The 25,290-nt window shown below is 37.9% G+C and overlaps 2 protein-coding genes across 3 annotated transcripts; both read right to left on the bottom strand.

The window, feature by feature from the left end:
• Positions 1 to 809: 809 nt before the first annotated feature.
• On the bottom strand, positions 810 to 18,328 carry LOC117435612 (frizzled-6-like). 2 transcript variants are annotated; one of them, XM_034058936.3, is made up of 8 exons: positions 18,148 to 18,328; positions 17,225 to 17,288; positions 16,030 to 16,476; positions 7,057 to 7,253; positions 5,583 to 6,603; positions 2,918 to 3,066; positions 2,147 to 2,584; positions 810 to 1,854 (listed from the first exon to the last, which is right to left on the bottom strand). In XM_034058936.3, the coding sequence occupies exons 3-8, from the start codon at positions 16,222 to 16,224 to the stop codon at positions 1,683 to 1,685; spliced, it is 2,172 nt and encodes a 723-aa protein (XP_033914827.3). In that variant the 5' UTR covers positions 16,225 to 16,476; positions 17,225 to 17,288; positions 18,148 to 18,328; the 3' UTR covers positions 810 to 1,682. The 2 variants fall into 2 exon arrangements, with proteins under 2 accessions (XP_033914827.3, XP_033914826.3); XM_034058935.3 differs by lacking the exon at positions 17,225 to 17,288.
• On the bottom strand, positions 7,260 to 9,720 carry LOC131712160 (uncharacterized). Its single transcript, XM_059012641.1, has 2 exons — positions 9,384 to 9,720; positions 7,260 to 9,200 (listed from the first exon to the last, which is right to left on the bottom strand). The coding sequence occupies exons 1-2, from the start codon at positions 9,589 to 9,591 to the stop codon at positions 8,473 to 8,475; spliced, it is 936 nt and encodes a 311-aa protein (XP_058868624.1). The 5' UTR covers positions 9,592 to 9,720; the 3' UTR covers positions 7,260 to 8,472.
• Positions 18,329 to 25,290: the final 6,962 nt, after the last annotated feature.

Here is a 25,290-nt window from a genome sequence, read left to right as displayed (position 1 = left end):
ATACAGGTCTGGGGGAAAGCAAACAATAATGTAGTAACACTTAGTACCTAACAATGTAAAAACTACTACTCTTCTAATTGTTTTTTTATTTTCTTCCCCATTAAAAAAAGAAGGGACAAATCAATGATGGACATATTAGAGGTAAAAACACACACACATTCACAGTATGGGCTGTTGCACGGTATGTTTTGGGAAATAAACACCCAAACACTACATCATGTCCATGGGATAGTCTACTTGTAGTAAAAACCTTCATGTACAGTTAGGGTGTCTTTGACTACTCCTGGTCACCGGTGATGTAAATGATCAAAGAATGCAACACCACAGACGTTTTAGGAAGATAATTTTATTCAAATTATAACTCATTCAATACAAATGGTATCAAAATTGATTGCTATGTACTAAATACTGAACAGAATGACAGTAAAAAAAAACGTAGATCAGCAAAAAGAAATAAAAAGTTGTGGACAATGGATTTTTCAATCTTCGTATGCAGTGTTGCAAGAACAAAATGTCATGTTTGTACACATACTTGCAAAAAACTTCACATACTGTATAAATACATATTAATCCCAATAACTAAATGTCTACTTGGAACACCTGGCCTGTTTTTTAAAATAAATTCCCTTTCCCCTACTGCATTCTGGTATGTTTTGGTGACTGTCTCTAATTGAAATCTTAAACTATTGGTTTCCGGAGACTTCAAGACAATGTACATTAAAATACTACACAGTACTGTACACATCAGGATTCATTCTATGTAATGGAATTATAACTTTAAAAAAAAGTTCCCATTTTGTCACCCCCCCCCCCCCCCCCCCAAAAAAAAAAAAAAAGCCAACAAAACAAAACAGTGTTCCTTTGGTATGTGACAAGAATTGTGTTTAAACACTTCCAGGCAGTAAGAAAAATATACAAAAATGTTGTGGAGTAGTTCAACAATTGCTATGCTTCCTTTGTACACTATACATTTACCAGTTTTTATACAGGTACATTATTTTTCCTCACCAAATAAAAATGTCAAAAGATAAAACCACTGGAATTTCATCACTGATATTAGGCCAATGTTGACATCGTACAGACAGCAATGAAAAAAAAAGTGACTTCTTGCAAATTCCCTTTACTCTTCCAGCTGCACGAGGCTTCAAAGACCCGTTACAGCTCAGTAAGAGCAGCGATTTAAGAAAGTATTGTCTTTCCTTACAACATGTTGTGAAAAATGTAACCGCAATACATTTATACATAGTGTAAGGACTGTTATACATTAATGGAGGCACCATCAATAAAAACTACCTCTACAAAACATACATTTAAAAGTAATATGAACCTCTTAGGAGAAGACTAATTTGAATCTTCAAGACTGTTATAATGGTATTTTATATACAATTTCCACAAAGATTTCAGTGTTACGACTACAGAACAATTTAGTGCCAATTTGGTATTTTGATAATCCTAGGAAATAAAATGTTATTAAAAAAAAAAAAAAAAACCACACAACACACCGCACACACACACACTTAAATAGCCCTTTTTGACAATACACATATTCTGAATGTTTAATGTAGGTCCTTATCTGACACAAAACTTTGCATAAAAAAATACAAATAATACAAATGTAGGCAAGTACAGAGGAGGGGGGGGGGGGGGGGGGGGGGTGAATGCACTGAAACAGAGGTGTCCGTTCAGGTATTTGAGCAACTGTTGTCCAGATTTTCATCTTTCTTCTCTTCCGGAACAATGTGTACAAGAAACGAAGTGGACCCCTTGATGCTGCTGGGTTGTGAAGAGCTGCGAGGCAGAGGATGAGTGCTTTGTACTGGACGACCCTCCAGAAAATCACTTCTGGGGGTCAATCTGGAGAAAAAGAAAGACCGTCATCGTTACAAAGACTGATGACTTAAGAAAAGCCAGTTTGAAAATACTTACCTTTAATCGGGAAAAAAAAAAAAAAAAAGTTTTATGGTTTCTAATGATTGCTATCCAGCAGTTATTTAGGCTTTAAAATAGTACATGTAAACTCTATTATCAAGCATATACTGAGAGGATACATTAAAGGTAGTCTTCATTTGCTACTGCTTTTTCGGTTTTGATTTAAAAAAAAAAAAAAAAAAAATTGGTAAGGGTTGCGTAATGCTGTACTGATTACCTTCCATCAGGGACTCGCTGCAAACTCTCAGAGAGGCTGCTCACTTTGCCAGAGCTCCCCGCTTTGCTCCTCTTCTCCATTGTATCCCCAGACAAAGCACGTGACGGCAATGCCTGGCCAGAAGGTACCCGTTCCCTGGATTTTGATCGAGGCTGGGCTGCCCGAGTGGAACTGCCCTGTTCTGCAAGCTCTTTCCCAGAAGCATCCGATGAAGCCCTGATCTCTGCGGCCTGGGCTAAAACGCCATGATTGGTGATGCCGACTGCAGACGTGCCGTGGTTTGCCGCTGCTCCTGTGCTGGTCCCCATCGACTTTGAGATGACCCTCAGCTTGTGGGAGTTTGGCTTGTAGTGCTTCTTTTTGTGCTGCACTCTGGAGTTTTGTTTTAAGAAAAACTCACAGGATTCTTGCAGCACTTTTCGACTCTCACTGATGGGACTGAAGCAAAACAAAGTTTTAATTCATGGTTGTATGTTACAATGATATGCGAAAAGATGATACATATGATGCTGGAGTAGCTGTCCAAAGTCGTTTTTAAATTCATTATATATTGTTAATGCTGGCCAGTCCAACAGAGATACCATATTCAGTTTTATTTGGGATTGTTAGTGTACTTATTTTTCCAGCAGACTGAGATACAACATTGATGGCCATGCAGGGATTTCAAATCAAGACAGAACTACTACTCCTGCTACTGCTAGGCTTCATAACTTCATCTATAAATTAGTTAACTATGAAGAAATGCAAAAGCAGTTAAAAAATGTTCCTTACTCTCTCTTGCGAGTCTTTTTGAAGAAAAATGCCCATTCTGAACATGTCTTCTTACTGCTGACCCAGAAGACAGATGAAATGCCAACGATCAGGGTCATCAGATATTTTACCAGGAACAGGGAAAGATCCGGCCTTGCTAACGTCTTGATCTGAAAGAAAGTAACACAGTCAACGCATCATTTTGCACAAACTATAACATTATATATATATATAGTAGCACAGCAGGGAGGGTGTTAATATCCTCCCTGCTTATATACCTGTGTTAATTATTTTATTGTTAATTATCACCTGCACTTGGCTATTCTTGAAAATTACAGCCAGGTGCAGGGTATATAAAAGAGAGCAGCCAATCTCTTTGGGGCTGCTGCTGTGTGGAGAGCCCGATTGATGGTGTGTTCAACCATACTGAAAGGTATAGTGTAAAGCCTTTTTGTTGTATTCTTTAAAAATTGTTTGTTTTTTCAACCGGTAAACAGCTTAGCTGTCCTGTTCATTGGTGAATAGGTTCCTGACTAACTTTTAGTGAGCGCTCCGAAAGAGCTAGGAGTTTATTTTGTTTTTGTTCATTAAAAGTGCACGTAAGCGTTAAACCTCCAGTTTTTGTGTCCTGGGTATCATTAAAAAGCAACAAAACGAACGACTGCGCCACCTTTTTAATGACATACATATATACAGACACACACACAGAATTTTAGGATAAATCTTTTGTAGCAAAAGTTTTTTTTTGTGGATAAGGGTAAAAAAAAAAAGTTACAAGAAATCGATGTCTACAATTGTTTACTTCAGCATTTTTTTTTGCTTGCAAAACCTCAAAAATGTTAATTCAAAAGTATTCATAACCTTTGATGCCATGATAGTATTGTCTACAAGGTGCTAGAAATTTCAATATGATAATGCAGAACCAAATTCTAGAAAAGTCTAGAAAATGCTGGATTGTAGGTGAACATTCTTAGAGTATAAAGGGGTATAATTGCTGTACCAATAAGTCAATATGGGAAAAAGTAAAAAGCTATCTGAAGACCTTAGGCAGAAAATTATTTATTGTCATAAAACTGGAGAAGGATACAAGAAGATTTCCAAGCATCTGAGTTTTCCAATTTCAAATATTGTTTCTATTATCAAGAAGTACAAAAAGCACTATCACAATGCGCCCTCGGTCTGGAAAAAAGAAGGTTCTTTCACCAAGAACAAGCAGATGAATTGTGAGGAAGGTTAATAACAATCTGAGATTGACTGCCAAAGATATTCAAAGTGAATTGGCTGCAAGTGGGACTGGGGTTTCCATTTCAATCATAGGTCGAGTATTGCATGGTGAACGTCTCAATGGTCGCAGGCCAAGGAAAAAGCCACTAAGCAATTGTCCTTGTAATGTTTTCCTAAAAGTTTGCAAAATGACATTTGAATGATGGATATATGTTCTGGTCAAAGGTTTTGTGGAGTGATGAAACAAAAACAAACAAAAAACAACGAGCTATTTGGTCATGCTGATAGTCATTACGTTTGGAGAGGTGTAATAAAGAACACCATACCTACTGTCAAGCAGGTGGTAATATCCTTCTATGGGGCTGTTTTTCCTATGGCACAAGAAATTTAGTTCAAATACATGGTATTATTATTATTATTATTTGTTTATTTAGCAGACGCCTGTATCCAAGGCGACTTACAGAGACTAGGGTGTGTGAACTATGCATCAGCTGCAGAGTCACTTACAACAACATCTCACCCAAAAGGCGGAGCACAAGGAGGTTAAGTGACTTGCTCAGGGTCACACAATGAGTCAGTGGCTGAGGTGGGATTTGAACCAGGGACCTCCTGGTTACAAGCCCTTTTCCTTAACCACTGGACCACACAGCCTCCTTATGTTAAAATGGATTCCATAGCATACCAAAAGATATTGGCCAATCATCTGAAACCCTCAGCTACAAAATTTGGTTTAAAGTGCAACTGGAAGTTCCAACACAACAACGATCCAAAGCACACATCAAAATCTACTTCAGAATGGTTAAAGAGGAATAAAATCAAGGTTCTGGAATGGCCTAGTCAAAGTCCCGATCCAAATCCGATTTGAGAATCGTTGGTATGAGTTGAAGGCGGCTGTGCACAAGTCCTCGGAATTTGAATGAACTGGAACAATTCTGCGTTGAAGAATGGTCAAAAATCACCAAAGAATCATGCCAAAAGCTCATTGACAAATATCCTAATCATATAAAAAGAGATTATTATTGCTAAAGGTGCCTCAACTAGCTATTAATTTAATTTTCCTTGTCCGAGTATGAATACTTTTGAATTAGCATTTTTGGAGTTTTGGGAAAAAAAATGCTGAAATAAATAACTGTAGACATCTATTTCTTGTAAGTTTTTTTCCTCATCTACAAAAGCAAAAGTCTTGCTACAAAAGATTATTCCTATAATTATTTGGTTGAGAAATTTCCATTCAGGTATGTAAAGTTTTGCATTACAAATGTATGTGTATGTACAAACTACAAAGCGGTATGCAATTTAATATGTCAACGTAACATAATTCAGCAGGTATTATTCAACTTTATGAAGCTATTCTATGGGATGGCTCATAGCTGTAAGTGGAATAGAAGTCAATTTAAAAATAATCAGGATATGCATTTTTCTAATGATAACATACAACCTAGGTCTGTATATATGTAAATACCTGGTAAGGTCGGCAGGGGATGTGGTACTCTTCACAATGGTCATTGATCCACGTCATTTCCCAAGTGGAACGGTGACCTTGTTCGTAGATGTAGCACCCCAGCAGGGTAACCAAAGGCACCAGATAAAGACCGCTGAAGACACCAATCCGGATCATGAACTTCTTCAGCTTCTCCTGGTTCCGCTCGTCGTGCTGGATCACCCGCCGCACGTGATTGAGGGAGATGATGCCGGCCAAGAGCAGAGACAGACCCACAACCACACCGGTGCACAGGGGGGCCAGGACGAAGTAGCGCAGTGCGTCCAGGTCATACAGCCCCACGAAGCACACCCCGCTGATGCCGTCGCCCTCCACTTTGTTCATGGCCAGCAACATCACTGTCAGAGCCCCGGGAATCCCCCAAGCTGAGGAGTGAAACCACACTGCCTTCTTCTCAATAGCTTCACAGCTCCACTTGGGCCCCGCAGCCAAGAACCAGGTAATGGTCAGAATAACCCACCACACTGTTCCAGCAGTGGAAAAGAAATAAAGCAGCATAAAGAGGACAGTGCAGGCCTTGTTCTGCGAGCCCTGGACTACAGTTTCCATGCGCCCCAGCTTCTCGTTAGCCTTGTTGCAAGCTGTGCTGTTATCCAGCAGGAACCCTGTGAAGTAGATTAAGGAGACGATGCTGTAGCACACGGCGTAGAAGATGATCGGACGCTCGGGGTACCTGAACCTCTTGACGTCAATCAGGAACGTAAAGACGGTAAACAGCGTTGCGCAAAGGCAGATAATGGAAACAATCCCAATGAAGTTCTTGGCAAATTTGATTTCATTGCTTGTGAAGTACATGTTTGCACATGGCGGTGCGCAGTCACTCACTCCCAGAAACATGGAACCCTGGCCAACCGGGGTCTTGAGCTTCAGAGGACACCAGAATCCATAGTCCCTCTGCACAGGCTGGGTTGTCTTCTGGGTGACTGCGTGCTTAGTGGAAGGAGCCAGAGTAGCAGGCTGAGAACCTCGACATTCTTCCAACCTAAATAATGTTCAAACAAATTGACAGCGTCAGAATGATTGAGCACAGCAACCAATTATGTCCCATCACCACAGCAACAGCCCACAACAATCCAATCACCACGACAGCAGATGTTAACCAGCTGCCATCCACTTGTATGCTGAAGCTCATCACATGTCTGTCTAGTAGGGGCTACTGCAGTGCTTTGAGGTGAAACAGTTCCTGACAATCTTACCTCCCCAACCTGCAGGACTGCTAGGACATTGCAATGCTCCCTATGAGATGTCTAGCAAAGATTTGGAACTTGGCACAGCCAGGAAGTGAATCTGAGCTCCCCCTTGTGAATTTACCAGGACAAAAATAAATAAATAAATAAATAAATAAATAAATAAAATACAAATTAAATACACAGAAGCTTAAAAGCTTCAAATCACATTTTACTAAGATCTCCCACCTAAAATCACAGTACTGTACCTGCCACAATCAAGCTCAGGGGGCCATGTGACTCCAAAAGTATCCATCACCTTTCCACAGTCAGAGTGAACTCGCTCACACAGGCTCCTGCACGGGTGAATCACTTTGTTTTGGTCAGTGCAGGCTGGCACAAATGCCTCACACATAAACTTGTGGACTTCTGGAGAACAGCTGAGACTGATCAGTGGAACAAACGGCTGAAAAAAGAAAATAAATAATATTCAAAAAGGTTTTACATACAAGTTTGGCATTCTACAATAAGAACAAACAAAATGCACTGGGCCATCAGCTTGAAGCAAGTGCAGCAGTAAAAACTCTATTGTCTATTGTAAAGTTCACTTCAACTTAATGCATTAAAGCTCCCTATACATACGCTCCCCGACTTATGTAATCGTTCCGTTCCGGAAAGCCTTGCATAACCCGAATTTTACGTAAGTTGAAAACATATATATCAATATATAACGTATATCAATCTTCTTTCGCTTACGAACTGGTCCTGCACTCTTGCTATCACTTGGTCGCTTTCCAGTCATGATTTGAATTAAATAATAGGGTGAAATAACAGAAATACAGTATCACTGAAATAACACGGTGCCACGAGTATCCGATCGGAAACAATAAGAACACGAGACAGAGGCTGTGAGAGCGCAAAGCCTTCCCTTGTAGGAGATGCTACTGCTGTATTCCTCCGCACACTGCACTACTTTGCATTTCCGCACGCTAAGCAATATTTTCCGCAACTCGAAAATTTTATTTATGCCTTATGGAACTTTTTGCGTAAGGTTGAATTTGCATAAGTCGGGTCTTGCGTAACCCGGGGAGTGTCTGTACTTTTCCATACCTTGTAGGCTAGGTTTTTCCATACTTACTGCTCCATGAACTAAAGAAGCTTGTGATTAAACCTTGCTGCCATTATCCAGCAACCATTCATTTTACAGTCAGTCTTGTGTAAGCTATATGTGCTATCTATCATTTTTAAAATAAGCTAACAGTTTAAGTGCCAATAAAAAACATTAAAATGACAGAAAAACAGTGACATTTCTTTAGTGTCTTTCATAAAGTTACCTACCAAGCCATATTAGGACAAGGCAGTTCAACCCACTGCTGGAGAACACATGACAGCTTGTGTTCATGAAATACATTGAAGCACAGTCACTATGTAACACAATTTTTGTTCCTGGGTAGTAAGTGTTATTTCCAAATTGCTTATGCCTCAAAAGTATAGAAAATGGCTATTATTCCCCACAGACTTTGCTTTTGTGACCAGGACAGTGATACTTTGAAATTTACCTATTTCCAATGAGAAAACGGGCGAATTTGTGTCTTTTCGTTCACATAAAGTCAGAAAAAAACAACATATGAATCCAAATTAACATGTATTTATACTAAAGTAATACAAAAATGACTACAAAAGATTTAGAAGTGAGTAGTTTTTCGAGATTTACGATTATACTGTAAATCACTTTCACGAATCAGCCCCCAAATGTAGTCTCCCATCATGTTCTCGTTATACTGTCCTTGGTAGCGGCGTTCAAAGTCCAGTATATCCTGGTGGAAGTGCTCGCCTTGCTCCTCCGAGTACGCTCCCATGTTCTCCTTGAATTTATCAAGATGAGCATCAAAGATATGGACTTTGAGGGACATCCTACAGCCCACTGTGCCGTAGTTCTTCACCAGAGTCTCAACGAGCTCCACATAGTTTTCGGCCTTGTGATTGCCCAGGAAGCCCCGAACCACTGCGACAAAGCTGTTCCAAGCCGCTTTCTCCTTACTAGTGAGCTTCTTGGGGAATTCATTGCACTCCAGGATCTTCTTTATCTGTGGTCCGACGAAGACATCGGCTTTGACCTTTGCCTCAGACAGCTTAGGGAAGAAGTCTTGAAGGTACTTGAAGGCTGCTGACTCCTTATCTAGAGATCTGACAAATTGTTTCATAAGGCCCAGTTTGATGTGCAGTGGTGGCATCAGCACCTTCCGGGGGTCCACCAGTGGCTCCCACTTGACGTTGTTCCTCCCCACAGAGAACTCGGTCCGCTTGGAAGGGTCCACCATGCAGAAGTAGCAGTTGCTTGAGTGGTCAGTGGGTTCCCGCCAAATTCTTGGGATAGCAAACTTCATGGCTCTCTTTTCCCCTCTGTACCATCCTACAAAAATACATTTATTTCACCCATGACTAATGTGTAAGAGATTCTCACAACATTTTTCATATATGATATATTTTTTCAATAACATTGAAAATTGTAAAACATTTTAAAATTAAAAACTTTTACAATTTTAAAATTAACAAATTTTATAACAAAATTCCGAGCAACAATTGTCCATCTTACCTTCCAGAGTTTTTTTGCAGTGCTCGCAGGTGAAATGAGGTGCCCAGGGTTTGTCTTGATCCCCAACAGGCATGCCGAAATATGCCTTGTAGGCCTCACACATCTTAGCAGATGCTTCCACAGAGTACTTTTTCGCTCTTGTCTTGATAAATTGGCCGCAGACATAGCAAAATGCGTCTGCCGGATGCTTCCAGCCTCTTGATGCCATCTCAGAAAAATGCAGATATCCACTTAGGCAGCTGGAACTAAACTGAACTGGTGGGCTTAAGGCCCCTGTGTTTATACTACTATTTATATTACTGGAAAGTTCTAGAAAGTTCTAGAAGTTACTCCAAGTTTACTCAGCACTGAATCTATCTGGAATGTATTTTGTTTTTATGTAGTATTAGAAACGATGATTTTGGTTTTATAGTTTTGTGTGTACGTACCCGTTTCTTTTGAAATGTGCATTATATTTTTTTCATTGTTTGTAGTCGTGCTGTATATGCGCTCATTTTAGAAATAAAGCCTTTATGTTTAATTTTCCATTTAAATACGGTGTTTCTACAATGCTAGATATGATGTTCATGAATAAAACTTTTCAGTTGTATCCTATAGTATGTCTTTCATTTTCATAACAAAGCAGTTTAAAAATGTATGTGTCACAGTGACCCACGTGGCGGTTCTAGTGTTACATAAAAAGCAGTACAGAAACATAATAGCTCAGAACCAAAGAGAAGAAGAAAGAGCTGTAGGATAATTCTCAACCAAAGATATGCCTGTTTACACGGTTGATCGGAAAGGAGTTCAACAGCTTGTCGAAACCGAGTACAAGATACCGCCTGCCTACAAGAAATTATTTTTCTAATACCATGCCCCCAAAAATGTATTCTGAATTGAGAGGCCATGGAAATGAAATTCTCTAGCAAACCTACTGTCACGGATGCATACCTTTTAACACTGACCATACAGCAGACAACATTTGTGATGTGTTTAAAAATGGATTTAAAGTCTCTCAGTCGATAGGCTTGTGTCAGTAACTACAGACAACACCGCCGACATGAAAAAAGCATTTGTTGATACCCAAGATGAAGAAACGCAATTTGCTAGCATCAAAAAGCTGAGCTTATTTTGGTCATAACCTTGACTTGGCGATCAGCAAAGGACTAAAACTGAATGGCATGGAAAGAGCAGTAAGGCCTGCCAGGAAAACAGTGGATGCTTTCACACAAAGCTGGAAACAGCAGAGCGCTTAAAAAGCAACAGAACATCCTGCAACTTCCTAACCACGCAAGTTTAAACCACATTTTAAAAGTATCGTGGCAGTATATTAATACCTGTTGCTACCCCATGTTTTCTAAAATGTGAAATAAAACTGGTAACAAAAGTTAGCAGCTGCCTTTATGAGTGATAAAGACAGCATTTTCACAACACACACAAAGCATTAACTTTACTTCAGTTAAGTCCCAAAATATAACATTTAATTATGGCCTTTTTATTTATTTATTTTTTGTCGTCAGAGCAGATTACTTTTTTGAAACGTTAGTCACTGTCAAGTTTTATAACTAAATTAAATTAAATAAAGACTCTATGATATTGGGTCATTCCACGCCAACTCAACCAGAAAGGGACATTTCGTTGCCCATCCGTCTCAGATTTTCCTAGAAAAATTAACTGGGGGTTTTCAGACAGAGTTCAGAAATCACAGCTATTATTTTTTTTTAAATGTCTCCTTCGACCTGTGACCTTGCAAAGGTCAACCTAAAGTGAGAAAGGGACCTTGACCAGAAAAATCACCCTGGGTGCAATTTAGATGCTACCATCATGTATAGCACCTCGTTCTATTCGTATTGAATAGGGTTTTTCAGAGAAAAATACTAGGAGAACCCTACTCACTTCTGGCAAATTGCCAGATGAGGGGTAACTGACAAGTTTTATTTGGACTTCAGACTAACCCTTTACCCTGTAGGGGATGTGGGTCCTAAAACGTAAGTATTGCTGTAAGACCCTTAGGTACAAGTCTTCCAAATTCTGTGAAAAAACATTTGGTTTCAAGTCCCACCACTGGTCATTAAACCCCCTTGAAATTTGAATTTCTGCTATTTGTGCCAAGTTTCGGCTCTAATAACTTGTGCTGGGGACTCCAAAAAAAAATCACAAAAAGATATGTTTGGATAGATGTTGATGAGATCTACAAGCATCAAGAAACATATTATGGTATCCAGGGATTTTGGATTTTTGGCAGATTTTGCTTCTGCTATTCGTCCTGTTCTGAACCACATTCTCACTGCCCAGCCTACAGATAGAGCACTGGAAGAGGTCATCAAAAACGACATGTAGCAGCGTTATGCGAGTGAAGAGCCGAATCGTCTGCTTGACTTAAGCACAATTTTGGACCCAAGGTTCAAGACTGTACATGTGAAGAACCACGAGATTGCTGTTGCTCACTTGGTGGAGGAGTACATAGAAGTGTACCACAGAGAAATCGGCAGCAAGACTAAAGAGGAAGACGGGGTTTCATGTAAAAAAACAAAGCCAAATGGTCTGAATGATTTACTGCTACAGGTAATTGTCATTAGGATTTTCACTGAATCTTGATTATTTTATTTGAGAGAATGAAAGTGGATGGTTTTTATTAACTGGTGTAGTCTGCATCTGCTGTTCTATTAGGAATTTTAAACCCCTGTGGATTAGAAGTGGAAAAAACTGAATAATCTTCTGCACTGGACTTAAAATAAAAAAAATAAAAATAAAAAGCCTGAGCTAAATAACCAAGAAACAAGAGCATGGCTGTCCCTCTCTATAAAATCCATGTGTAACAGTGGTCTCTCACAACAGCAAGTCAGGCAATTGTGTTTGAAACATATTTGACAGCTGAGTTTCCTTAAACAGCATAAAAAGGCCTAACATTTTCTACTGGGCGTGCAGAAACAGCAACAGTTTTAGATTCAGAAACAACGTGTCTTACTGTTTAGCCAATACTAAACCTTGTATAATCAAGTTTAATTTACAGAGTAAATGAGCCTTCTCAAATCAAGCTTTGAAGTGTAGCTGCAATTGTATTTCAAACAGAGGGGTGGGCTAGATAACAAAGCAAGTGGGTATGACTCACTGCCAGGAATACTTTGTTGTGTCTCTCTTTGTTTCAGTGTGGGTGTGTTCCCTTCCTTCATCCATACCCCCACCCCCAACAACCCCCACCCCCAACATTTCAGTAGCTTAGGCTTCAATGACCATATATACCATGATTTTAAAGCGCAACATTACCAGAGAGCATACTAAATTGCTTTACATAACCAAGAATGCTTACCGACCCTGACAGTTTTTAGGTATATCATCACTAAATTACACTTATTTTTCTAAAGAAAAATGAATCAGAGTACATTTTAAAACTTATTTTTGACTTTCAAACTAGGTAATCGTAGGGTATATTTCACCATAGAGTGAAAACATTATTCTCTTAACAATTTTCAAATTCTGAGCTGTTTAGAAAGGTAGAACACTGTATACTTTCGGTGGATATTTGTCCTGATACACAAGCCGAAAGTCACGTTGTCAGTCAGACTTCAAACAGGTAGAATGTTCACCGGAGCGGAAGGTTAAAGGATTGGTTTCTAAACGACATTACCCAGAACGACGATGACTCTTGTTTATATATTTTGGTTTCCTTTATGGCCATTGGATAAACAGAATTTTTTTTTTTTTATGGGCGTTTCAGTGGGCGTCGCGCTGTTGGTCTCGCAGCGCAAAGTTGTATTAAATAATTAAGTTAATCTATAGCTTTACAAACCTACTGCCAACCACCCGAGATTAAGTAGCTTTTTAAAAAATAAATACATTGCTAAACCATTACATATAAAATAGTTTAAAGGTTTTTGTAATTTTTATTATGTTAAATATTCTTTCTAGTGCTGGTGGTCAAGCTTTACTGGGCTCCTACTGTAGACAAACTAATAGTATTGTTACATTCATTTAAATAGGTTTGTTACTGTGTGCGACTGAGGGTTTGTGAATTAAAAGGATATGTGTATTTGTGTACTCTGTATACATTTTTGCTTTTGAGGTCTAGAGTTATTTTTTTGTTTGTTTCTTTTAATTTTCATTTGTATGTGCGCAACTTCAGCAGTTTAGAGTTTTCAGGACCTTGTGTGACTCATTAGAAATCTTCGGGAGTTTTTCTAGCAACAGAACGTTGTGACAAAAGAAGAAAAAAAGTACTTGTCCGACGCTGTGCTGCCAGACGTACGGTAATTACCGTATTTATACGATAATTTGGACCATTTACAATGTACGATAGAGAATTGTGAAAGTGGCAAAAATGTACGATAATTCAGGAAGGTCTACAGAGTACTCACATTTGAAAAAATAAATTAATATTTTTTTCATCTGCTGTCATTGAGAGGAGACAGGAGATGACAATGAACAATTTTCATCAACTCAGTGATTGGCTGTTGCTCCAGCAGGTTGTCAGCGATTCGTTGGTTGTCTGTGTCGTCGCTCGGGGGCGAAGACATGTTTAAGCGCGTTCATGAACGTGACTGTGCTTCTATAGCTGCCTGTGACGGTAGGACATTATTTTCTCCATTATTTTAAGACATATTTGGAAGTTTAAACGGTGGAATCATGATCAGTGAGGAGGACTCTGACAGTGAGGTGGATTATCCAGGGACTCCTGTTAAGAAAAGCAAGTATGAGGATGAGTCGACATCGACCACGAAAGCACAACACTGGCCGCAGTGCTATCATAAGGAGTGGGAGATGCAACCTTTCTATTACCGTTTTTTTATTTTATTTCCACGATAGTAATATTATATAGATTGACTGGTGAATGCAACATAAATAAAGAGTTTACAGAAAGATATTCTACCTGGGAGCGTGAAAATGGCTCAAATCTTTTTGTATTGTCTGCCAAACGTATACTATTGCTGCAAACAATTTTACGCCCATTTAGTATAATTCTTTCCTATTATGTATTGCCTATAGCATATAGATCTCACAATACTTCAATTAGACCACCACAATAATTCTAGCTAACTACATTTGGCAATATACAAATATACTTAATACATGCATTACTTTGCACAATATTAGTTTTTCATACATAAACTCAAGGTTAACAGCTATTTACAGCAATAGGATCATATTAAGGATGAAAAAACATTTACATTCGCGTGTTCTTAAAAGTTTTGGGATGTATGATCACTTTCCGTGAAATAAAATAATTGAGGCTCCAATACAATATTTTCATTTTTCAGAGCTAGCAGCACTGGTCCGATGGGCGAAGTATAATGGAAAAACGTGTTGTCCCCTCACACAAATTTTGTTGTACCGGGCGTCAGGCGATATGAATTGCACACCTCTGTCACTAACAGGAATATTTTGTTGTGTTTCTCTTTGTTTGAATGTGGGTGTGTTTCCTTCCTTCCTTTGTCAATGCCCTCCAAGATGAAAAAAGCTTAACTGTACTTTCACTCAATTGGAATATGCTTACAGACATACTGTTCTCTATCGTGAATCATTCATGAAATAAGGATTTACTAATCCTATTAATCCTGAAAATTTAGTAGTTAAATTATGCAATGATGAATCTTTAAAAACGCTGTCACCTCTCTGTACAGTTTACTGTATTTTGTTGCAACAGAGGTACTATACATTGTGCACTTCCATCTGTGTTATTTGATTTAAGCAGTTCTTCGTATGCCTCAACACATCAACCAGAGGAAAATAATAGACTATGTCCTGGTAGCAGCAAGACAGCCCAGTGAAATGATTACAAAACTATTTTTTACATGAGTCTAAAGTGGCAGTGCTCAGTCAGGTGCTTCTATTTAAGAAGCCCTCATTCTCAGAGATGGATCTCTTACTGTATTAGGATTAAGATCTTCAGAGAACTGTCTAAAAGGGCTGCAACATAAAGAAGCTTTATTGTGTCTGTTTAAAAGGAAGTGACTCTAAAAAGACATTAGAGGCAGACACTAACGAGCTTAGGTCCGGACAATTGCTACAAAAGTATCAGCATTTATAGGACTACTGAAATCCGATCTGTAATACAATCTTAATTACAGTCAGTTAGGGATTTTTAATGCAGGTCATAATGGCGAGTTATTATGGTTGAAAGTAGCACTACTTCAACCATAATATTCAGCAAAAACTAAATGCTGCACCTGCATTATCCTATGCAGCACACTTTAATGATTTTCATGTTTATCAAATGGAATCCCCGTAATAAAAGCTGCATCTCTCTTTTACAAGTCAGTTTCAGTCAGTCAAAACGGGTAACACAGAAGACAAAACCAACTTTAATAGAGGCTCGGTTGACAAATATTACAGTGTTTACAAGATTAGCAAGCACATGCAATAACTTAATGTTTTGGGACTAAACCACCAAGTTGTCTTTCATTCTAGTTATTCTTGTGCATTAAAACTGATTATGTTTGTCCCAAAAGATGTAGACAAATCAATGAGCAGAAGTACTTGTAAACTGTGGCTACAGAAACTATAACGAACTTAAAAAAAAAAAAAAAAAAAAGCTTTAAATTTTGATTTCAAGAGCCACAAACCCTACTACTTTTCATATGATAGTGTAACTGTCTTCTGGAAAACAGCAAATAGCTCCAGGTGCAGTATATACTTAAGTCACAGATAAAAAGAATTATACGCAACTCACCTCCATTTTTTTGGCAGCAATATCTTGGTCATAATGTTCCATCATATTAGGAAAAAATGTCATGTTGTAGTGTATCCCAAGACATCTGTGAACTTTAATGGGTTCACACGTGAAAGCGCTGTGTCCCTGGATCAGGGGTACTCCAATCACCTCCAAAAAGAACACAAAACATCCCAATCTCTGCATTTTTTGCATTGTATCTTGGCTGCTTGAGCATACAATGTATTTCAATAAAATATGCTTTGGATTTATGTCCAAATACAAGGCTCCATTTGTGGACTGTTCAGTCGCTTCAGAGGTTAATGATCATCCTCATTCTTTGCTCATGTAGGTCATTACCATGACAGTGTCAAATACCAATCAACTGATTTCCACAGGATCCCCCTAGGTTCTGATACAGTTTCTGGGTTCAGTTCCACACAGTTGATTGTAGACTCATATCCAGTACTAAATTAAAAACAAAACAAAAAAAAAAACCAACAACCATTATTAACGCACAAATTTGGCCTTTACTGTATGTGATACAAAAAAAAACAAAAAAAGAAAGCTTTGTAAAGTGAGTTTGTAGGTTTCAGCTTAAATTCAATTAGCGATTAGTCTACTTCACAAAACCACCTCAATTCTGCATAACCAATTGTGCTGGCAGAGTTTTGATGTGATGTCGCTTGCAGCTACTGAAGCATGGTGGACTGCACAGAGCCAACCAAACTGTTCCTCAAGAAAGAAAAAAATGACGCGTGTCAGAAAATCCATATGTTGTGATGAAATGTATATTAGATCTTTCTTGGCAACATCTCAAACAAAAACTGAAGTCGTTTTTAGCCCCACATCAAACAGCTAAAAGCTCTCTCTCAGTAAGAAATAGTTTCTAATGATTGAGGTGTAAAAGCCAAAGAAATCTGTGATCCTCCACAGAATTCTCCCAAGATAAAAAAGAAAGAAAGAAAATCATCCAGCCTTCTCTTTTGATCATAAAGTATGATCATACACTGTCCATTTTTAGTACACAAGACTTTTCATATGTTAATGTCTGTGTGTGAAAAACTCCTGAATTCTACCTTGATTAAAAAAAAAATGTTTATAGCAGATAATGGGATAATGTCTGGCAAGAAATTTCAAAAACAAGGATTACTGAATTGACTTTTTACTTATCTCAATACCCTAGAAATAAATCTATACAGACGTGCATACATACCTGTGCTTGTAACTGTTTACAGAGCGAATTAAAATCTACTGTTGTCCCACGACCTACGAATTTTCTAAAAAGAACCACAAGAAAGGTATTTAACAATATTAATTTACACGCACCGTGGTTACCAGCCCAATTAGCTATATGACAAGTAAAAACTCTTGCTTTCATTAAATACAAATCTTATCCTTGCCATATTCTGCAGCTGTAAAAACTATGAAGCCGAATCGACTTCATATCGGATTTCCCACTGGCAAGCCTGGTGTCTCTTCCTGCATTATTCCTGTAGCTTATTATATTACTTAATTAATCAGCAATATACCTTTTTATAAGCCAGACTCGATCAAATTCAGTGGAAAATAATGTTTGGAAATGTATTTAGGTTGCAAAAATAAATTTACAATATCAGACACACAAACTGTACATTGTATACAACCGTACATAGTAACATAAACGAACAGGTGACTGTCTTATGACAGGCAGTGTAATTGGTGAAAGGGACAATACTGAATTGATTTTTTTTTTTTTACTAGTCATTTTCTTTGTGATTCACGACGCTAGTTCCAACACTATACCAACATTATTGTTTACTTGCACTGTAGCAGTTTAAGTAAATGCGTTTACTCAGAAAACATACAAAGCACGTGCAACGCTTAACTATCAACCCCAATTGTTTCACTCAATATCTTAATGTGCATTTTTTTAGAGCCTCGGTCTTGAGTCCCAGCGACTACACCCCGTTTGGCTCACATGACGGACTCCACAAAAACACTCAAACCCCCGTCTCCAGGTCTAACTCAAGGGCCTGCTGCTTCCAAAAAATAAATAAATAAATAAACCCGTCCCAGCACGGTAAATTGCAAAAACATGTTACCGTCGGTTTAAAAAACGCAAACGTTAATTGCATTTCATATCTTGTTACAACTTACCTGCAGTTCACATAACACTGTTTTTTTTTATCGAAATGTTTCCTTTTTTAGGCGTTTGTTCTGATCTTGTTAATGATCTTCTGTTGAGATGCTTCCTGGAGAAGCCCCTCCCATTCAGGAATTATACTGGGAAATGAGCTGAACTTTCGGAATACATCCAGAAGGGGGAGATTACAACAACAATGCACGTTAACTGTTAAGGATTTTTTTCCTGCTGTGGCAGTCTTATATAATCAAGCGAGTACGGTACACTTAACATACACACTCAAAAACAGACAATTCTGCCAAAGGGGCACAGGTTAGGTGTACTTGAAACTAGCTCTTACTATTATTACAACACGGTTACTATTATTTCAACACCGTTTCTTTTGCACCCTCTAACGGCCTCTATGGCTACTACATCCGCACTTAAAGTGCAAATTTGGCAGAATTTTCTGTTTTTCAATGCATCCATCCCCTGCCAGTCACGCGATTAAATACACGCAGTTATTTGGTGGATATTATTATTATTATTATTATTATTATTATTATTATTATTATTATTATTATTATTATTATTATTATTAATTTCTTAGCAGTGAACCTGTTTCGGTCCTGTCAAGTTAGAATAATGAGTCGTGACAGGACCGAAAACGATCCCAATTTTTGAATGGTGCTAATCATGTTTCTTTAAAGATCTAAAGACTCTGACCTCACATACCAAAACTTTACAATCTGCTTACAGATGAAGAGAAATAAGCAGTCAAAATGTGGAAACGATATTGGTCTTCCTTGTTCTTCTGCTTCTGCTCTTCCTGTTCATCTTGCTGAAGAGGTCAAACATAAAGCAAAGAGTTGAACTGTTTGAACTCTGTTGCGCTTATATTGTTTTCTAAGTATATTATTTTTGTTTTCCATGTTTTTTTATTAGTATTTATTTATTTTAATTGAATGTTTGGTTACCACCAGGACCACTAGGGATTAATGGTGAAGCAACATCTAAATTAGTCTCTCAAGTTTGGATAACATAAAATCAGAAAACTCAGCATGACTTAATGGTCTAAATTTAGTATTGTGTCCAGGAATTAATCTCTCCTCTCACATAAAAAATAAGTGATATGTGACAATTTTACACTCACAGAAATAGCCAGGTTTCAATGAAGGATCAGGCATATAAAGATGTAATATCTAAAAAAAAAAAAAAAAAAAAAAGAGGCCTTTTTTAAATTATGTTGCTCATAGTTACTGTTGCAATTGTACACTTGGCCCAATATTACATCTTTATATGACTAATTTTTTTTTTTTAAGAGGAAAGCTTTGGGAACAGGGCAATTAAGTGAAGAAAAGGTGGGCTATATTTATAATGAGAATGGAATGTAGAGTTCTGACCGTTCTCCCAGACTTTACTTTCAGAGCTCTGCTAAATCTTTAGCTACCTACAGAACAGCATCGTGTGAAATGAAATTCAGAAAAAGAGCATGAGGTAAGAAGTTGCTTTCCCAGTCTAGTTGCAACATGGTTTCTGGCTGCCTTGTGTAACTGTGAATGACCGGCCAGTTTAGGTTGTTTCAAGGAAGTATACCATATAGGAGACCAGTTACAAAAGTCTTTTGACACCTCCAAACATGTAACTTGAATTCAGATATAATAAAAAAGAAATAGATACTGGCTGCCTTACAGCTGTAAAATACATATATGGCTAAATTTGGAAGCTAGCGTAATTGCTGTATGTCTGAATTTTTCCCTGAAATGAAACTACTTAACCTTATTTACCTGAAAGGAAGAAAAAGAACATCAATTTTTTTTTATTTCTTTAAAAAAATAGCACCCTTATAAATGTATAAAAACTGGTCAACATCACCACCCAGTGTCCATTTACTGTGATCCCTGCAAGTGGCTGATTTAATCAACCTTTGCCTAGCCAGGATAAACCACACCTAGACTTGCAATTATAAATCACAATGGTGTAGTAAATACAGTACAGAAACTATATCATAACAATTTGCATTGCTAGAAAGCTTCTGGTTGAAGCATTTTTCTGCATCACACAACACAAAAAGGAGGTAAAATCTGGCATCTGTCAGTGTGTATCTTTAGCACACTGTCCACATAAAGCAGGGCATGTGTCCACATTAAGTGTTTCAAGAACAATGTAAAATGTACAAATGGATTTGGCCCTTTTACTTTTGTCCATACTAAGTGAATGTCCATATTAACCACAAGTGCATTCTGTAGTTTACATGTCTTCAGTCTTTCCTATGCTAAGAACGAGCGGTATTCAGTCTTAAATTATCTTTTCGGGTCTGCAGTGTTCAAAGAGTTAAAGCCAAAATCTGTTTTATGATACACTCAATTACTGCTGGTTAGAGTATAAAATATCCATTATCAATTGCATTGTATTAACTGCTGGTCTAATTTTGAAGTATTGAACAACTACCAATGTAATGAAAGCACTCCCACTGTATTAGCATTGAGTGCAGGTCACAAGTTTCATATTGGGTTTGGAGCACATGGCAACAAACAAATATATAAATAGTTTCCAATTGTATGATGTTTGAAGGATCATTGCGTAAACCTAAAACATTAAAGCAAAAAAAAAAAAAAAAAAAGAAAGTGTAGAGCCAGACTAGGGTGAGCCAGCAATGCAAATGGGAGATAAATACGTAAGTAGACTGGCAAGAGTGCTAGTTCCACATCACAAATACATGCACGGTTTTTAACTGTTCTTATTTAGCACAGAAAACATATGGGGTCCTCTATTTAAACTGTATTTTAATTGATTTTGACCTATAATCTGAACTGTCATTATGCATTTATGTATTTTTAGTATGGTACAGATTATGATCAGTACTCAAATCTTGAATGCAGACAAAGTGCAGACTCAACTGTTGAAGAATCCAACAGCAGTCTAGAACAGTTTAAGTTCTGTTGAAATGCTCCAAAATTGGCACCAAAAATGATTCAAACATTTATCCAATGTTTGAATACCCATTGTTTAATTTGAAAGAAAACTCACCAGCAAAGAAAGTCACAGGAGAAAATAATAAAGGTAATAATAATAATTGGCTTAGGGGGGACGGGGACGACACGGCCACAGACCTTAACTGTCTTAAAACAAGTATTGGGATCTTAATTGATAGGCTTCTGTCTGCAGAATCATTACAATCGCCTATGGGACCAATTTTCCTTCTGTTTGTTGTTTGTTTTGTTTTTTTCTGAAGAAATGTAATGGTATCCCAATGGTACTTTTCTCACTGTAATGCAAGGCTATACAATATATTTTCCAAGTGATGAATTAATTTGTTCACTTTCCATAAGACAGGTACTGTGTTTTAAATGTAAACTATTTAAATTGTTTTCAAATATTTAGAATGGGACCTTTCCTGATATTTGATATTTCATTTTTTCAGGCAAAAATGCACTGCTTGGTGTTTGATTTTTATAACCTTGTTATATAATTCTCCATATTTCAGTCATCTAAACAATTGGAGCTTTTACATCTGCCACTGTTTGATAAATTGAATAGACCCCAATTTCTATAAGTAACACACAGCATCTCCTGCTTGAAAGCTTATTAAAAATGTGAGATGCAAAACACCTGTCTGACTATATTTAATGACAATTAAAAAATGTCAATGTAAAGTTAGTGCAAATTAATGTAAACAGGCTTGCGTTTCATGTAGGTCACCTTGAGCTAGATTTAGAGAACCTCAAGAATTTCCAGTAAAAAATGTCATTACAGGTCCACTGGTAAAGGCTGCGTGATGTGCACGGTGAGTCGTACAGGTCCACGTCCCAGCTGTGGATTCCACAGGGAGCACTGCACTGTCTATTGCTCTCCCACGGGTCAGGGAGACACAGTTTCTCCTCGCCACTCTACACCCTGCTGACCACCTCCTGGGCTGACCTTTGTCTTCCAGTGGACGTCCACTGACATTCAATTCAATTGATGTGGAGATTTCTGTGGCGGGGGAAACATTATTTAACATTTATACATTTGGAAGTAAATGGGGGTAAAGCATTTGGCACACTAGATTATACACATTTAAAAGGCATTACCATTACAATTTGATTATTGGTTCTCAAGATATAAATGAAAAATGGTAGTGTGATATATAAAATATATATAAAAATGATATACCAGTATAAAGTTTCATGAAAATCATGCAACCAATTCCTAAGATACAGCTTTTATTAGCCCAGCTATCAGAAGCCAGATGTGCTAATAAATGGTCACACCAAGTTACGTAAAAATTGGATTAACAGTTATCAATATCTAAGATGTAATGTGAATTATACATACATACATACATACATACATACATACATACATACATACATACATACATACATACATACACACCACTGTCGAGCATAATAATTCACTCTAATTCGTAACGGTTAACAGTGCTTGTTGTACTTCTTGCCATTAACAGATGCCCAAATGTAACTCCCCGTGAAATTGTTGTTTCAAAGTTATTTGTGTTTGTTTACTGAGGCAAATTTAGAAACACTTTCTGTGACATTTTCCATGAGTGCTGACTTACAGGCCTCATGGCATCCTCCTTCAGTGCAGAGCTGTTTAGGAACATGTGAGCACAAGTGACGGGGCATGTCATTTATTAAACAGGCACTGCTTTCCTCTATTACCTTTTCCTGCAGTAAAGAGCCCCCATCACATGTCACTGCATTATTGTGCTTCTTTTTGTGTAAACATGTACTTACCTTTTTGCTGGAATTGGGGTCTGGACAGTAGCAAATCTAAATACTGCCTCCCTAATTCTATATTAATCCTGCTTGGTTTTGCCTCAGTGGGTAATTTTTGGTCCCAATCAGCGCTCCAGATAAGGTTTTGGGTCATTGAGTAATTTACTCTACAATTTAGACTCTAAGGGTCCGATGTAAGGATACTTGTAAAATGATTTGCAACTGTAAAACACCCATATTGCTGCCAAAAATATGTTTAACTGGCATAGAGTGGGAGTTTTAACGGTCCTTAAAAATGTGGCGTACTTAAAGAATGTTTATTACTTGGCGTTCTGCAGCTGCCATCAGGCAGGAAAACCTTCGGAGGAGAAGGGCAAGACAGAGAAGTCCTCGCACATTCAAACCCAGGGTCACTTTGTTTGGGATGGATTCTCCTCTCCGCTTGCCTCTCTAGCAGTGTCAGCAGAAGTGCACAAAGCAGAAGAAAATCAAATGTATTTTTATCACAATACAATGAGCAAGTGGTAAAACTTTACTGAACTGAAAAAGGAACAAATGGAGAAATATCCAAGGCTAAAAAACATTTTCTCTACATATTTATTTTCTCGTCTTGAGGTGGGTGGTTGGACTCATGGTAAAATAGGGGGGAACTTTGTGTTAGTTGATGATGACAGGGGTGGGTTGAAATTGGCAACTGGTGTCATTATTTCCTGGGGTGACAACAGTATACATTTTCTACCTTGGATCTTATCATTTTGAAGTAGATTTTATCCTGCAACCTTTGACCCTGCTTGACCCCACAAATGGCACAAACCAATATTACTATTTAGCTTGTGTGAAAGCACTTGAAATGGCAGACAGAGTGTTCACGGTTTTTAGGTAAAATGGTGCACGGACACTTATTTACAACAAAAACAACAAAAAACTGGTCACAAAATACATGGGTATTGTGTCTTTAAAAAGACAACTATTTACATTATTATTTATTTCTTAGCAAACACCCTTATCCAGGGTGATTTACAATTGTTACAAGATATCACATTATTTTTATATACAATTACCCATTTATCAGTTGGGTTTTTACTGGAGGAATCTAGGTAAAGTACCTTGCTCAAGGGTACAGCAGCAGTGCCCCCCACCGGGGATTGAACCCACGACCCTCCGGTCAAGAGTCCAGAGCCCTAACCACTACTCCACACTGCTGTTTATCCCTGCTGCTCAAAGTTATTGCTCTGTGATCTTCTGAAGCAATCATTATGCCAGAATTCGCACATACTCCTCATATATATATATATATATATATATATATATATATATATATATATATATATATATATATATATATATATATATATATATATATATATATGCTCTGAGCGCACACTTAAACTCAGGGGAGACGTTCAGGAGGACATTAAGATGTTTCAAACTCCTGTAGTGGATTGTTCGTGCACTGGGCTTCAAGAAAATCACACAGACTGTAACAAGTATTATCATCCAATATAAACAAGATATAAATTAATCATTAGCATCCAATATAAACAAGATATTAATTAAAATATATGCTTACCTTCCAGCATATGGAAGTGTAGTGTAGGATATATTGAAAAATAAAAACTGTCTTCAAAAGGCAGAGACTTGACTTCGACCAAACACAGTTTTTCAGAGGCCCTTAGAGCATGGATCATGTCAGCTTGCAAGATCAAGTTCAATGGTATCGAATGCTCTGGGCGTATATAGGATTTTCCTTCCATTGAATACATCAGGAGTCCCAATTAAATCTGATTATCAATCTGCCTTGACAGTTCTTATCTTTGAGTTAATGATATATTCTAGAAGGTTCTGGTCAATTTTTTTGAAAACTAATTGGAGTTACATAACAACCTTCAAAATTAATTGGATATAACTCCTGAGCAGCACATCTTGTCAACCTTTCAGATTAGTTTACTTTCATATACAAGTGTGTTAACAAAGTATTGAACAAAGAAGTATACAGTGGTTAGTTCACTTATTTTCATTTAAATTTAAGCTATAATGAGCATGTTAAATATAATAGCCTCATATTAACTGTACGTTGAGTGGGGGACGGAGGGGGGTGATGCTGGGACGCCAGAATCACCGTCGAGCCCTCTTGAGGTGTCGTGGGCTAGTCGACGAAACACTGAGGATGGAAGGTGCCCACTTGAAAACCCCAGAGATGTACCCTACTTAGCTCAATCCAGACGGTTGTCATGCTGATGCGCTGGGGAGGCCACACTTTGGTTGATCCCCGGAGCCAGCATCGCAGCCGTTGTGTGTGCTGATGCGCCAGGGAGGCAAAATAAGCTGATCCCTGGAGCCAGCATTACACTTCAGCCATTAACACCAGACAGAAGGATATCTACATCATCATATGGAAGGAAACGTAAATGGAGGGAGACACATATGGATCACATTAGTTTACTGTAAAGCTACGTC

Source organism: Acipenser ruthenus, chromosome 3, assembly GCF_902713425.1.
Source record: "Acipenser ruthenus chromosome 3, fAciRut3.2 maternal haplotype, whole genome shotgun sequence".
In the NCBI taxonomy this organism is placed as follows: Eukaryota; Metazoa; Chordata; class Actinopteri; order Acipenseriformes; family Acipenseridae; genus Acipenser; species Acipenser ruthenus.
This window is presented reverse-complemented; position numbering and strand designations above follow the sequence as displayed.

What these genes read in the sequence shown, in the direction of transcription:
- LOC131712160 (XM_059012641.1), bottom strand. Translation starts at nt 9,591, where the DNA reads ATGGCATCAAGAGGCTGGAAGCATCCGGCAGACGCATTTTGCTATGTC. An exon ending in CTGCAAAAAAACTCTGGAAG is followed by an intron (nt 9,201 to 9,383) that starts GTAAGATGGACA and finishes GTATTTTTGTAG; the next exon opens with GATGGTACAGAGGGGAAAAG.
- LOC117435612 (XM_034058936.3), bottom strand. Translation starts at nt 16,224, where the DNA reads ATGCAAAAAATGCAGAGATTGGGATGTTTTGTGTTCTTTTTGGAGGTG. An exon ending in TTGCTGCCAAAAAAATGGAG is followed by an intron (nt 7,254 to 16,029) that starts GTGAGTTGCGTA and finishes TTCTTTTTTCAG; the next exon opens with CCGTTTGTTCCACTGATCAG. An exon ending in TCCCCTGCCGACCTTACCAG is followed by an intron (nt 3,067 to 5,582) that starts GTATTTACATAT and finishes ACTTTCTTTCAG; the next exon opens with ATCAAGACGTTAGCAAGGCC.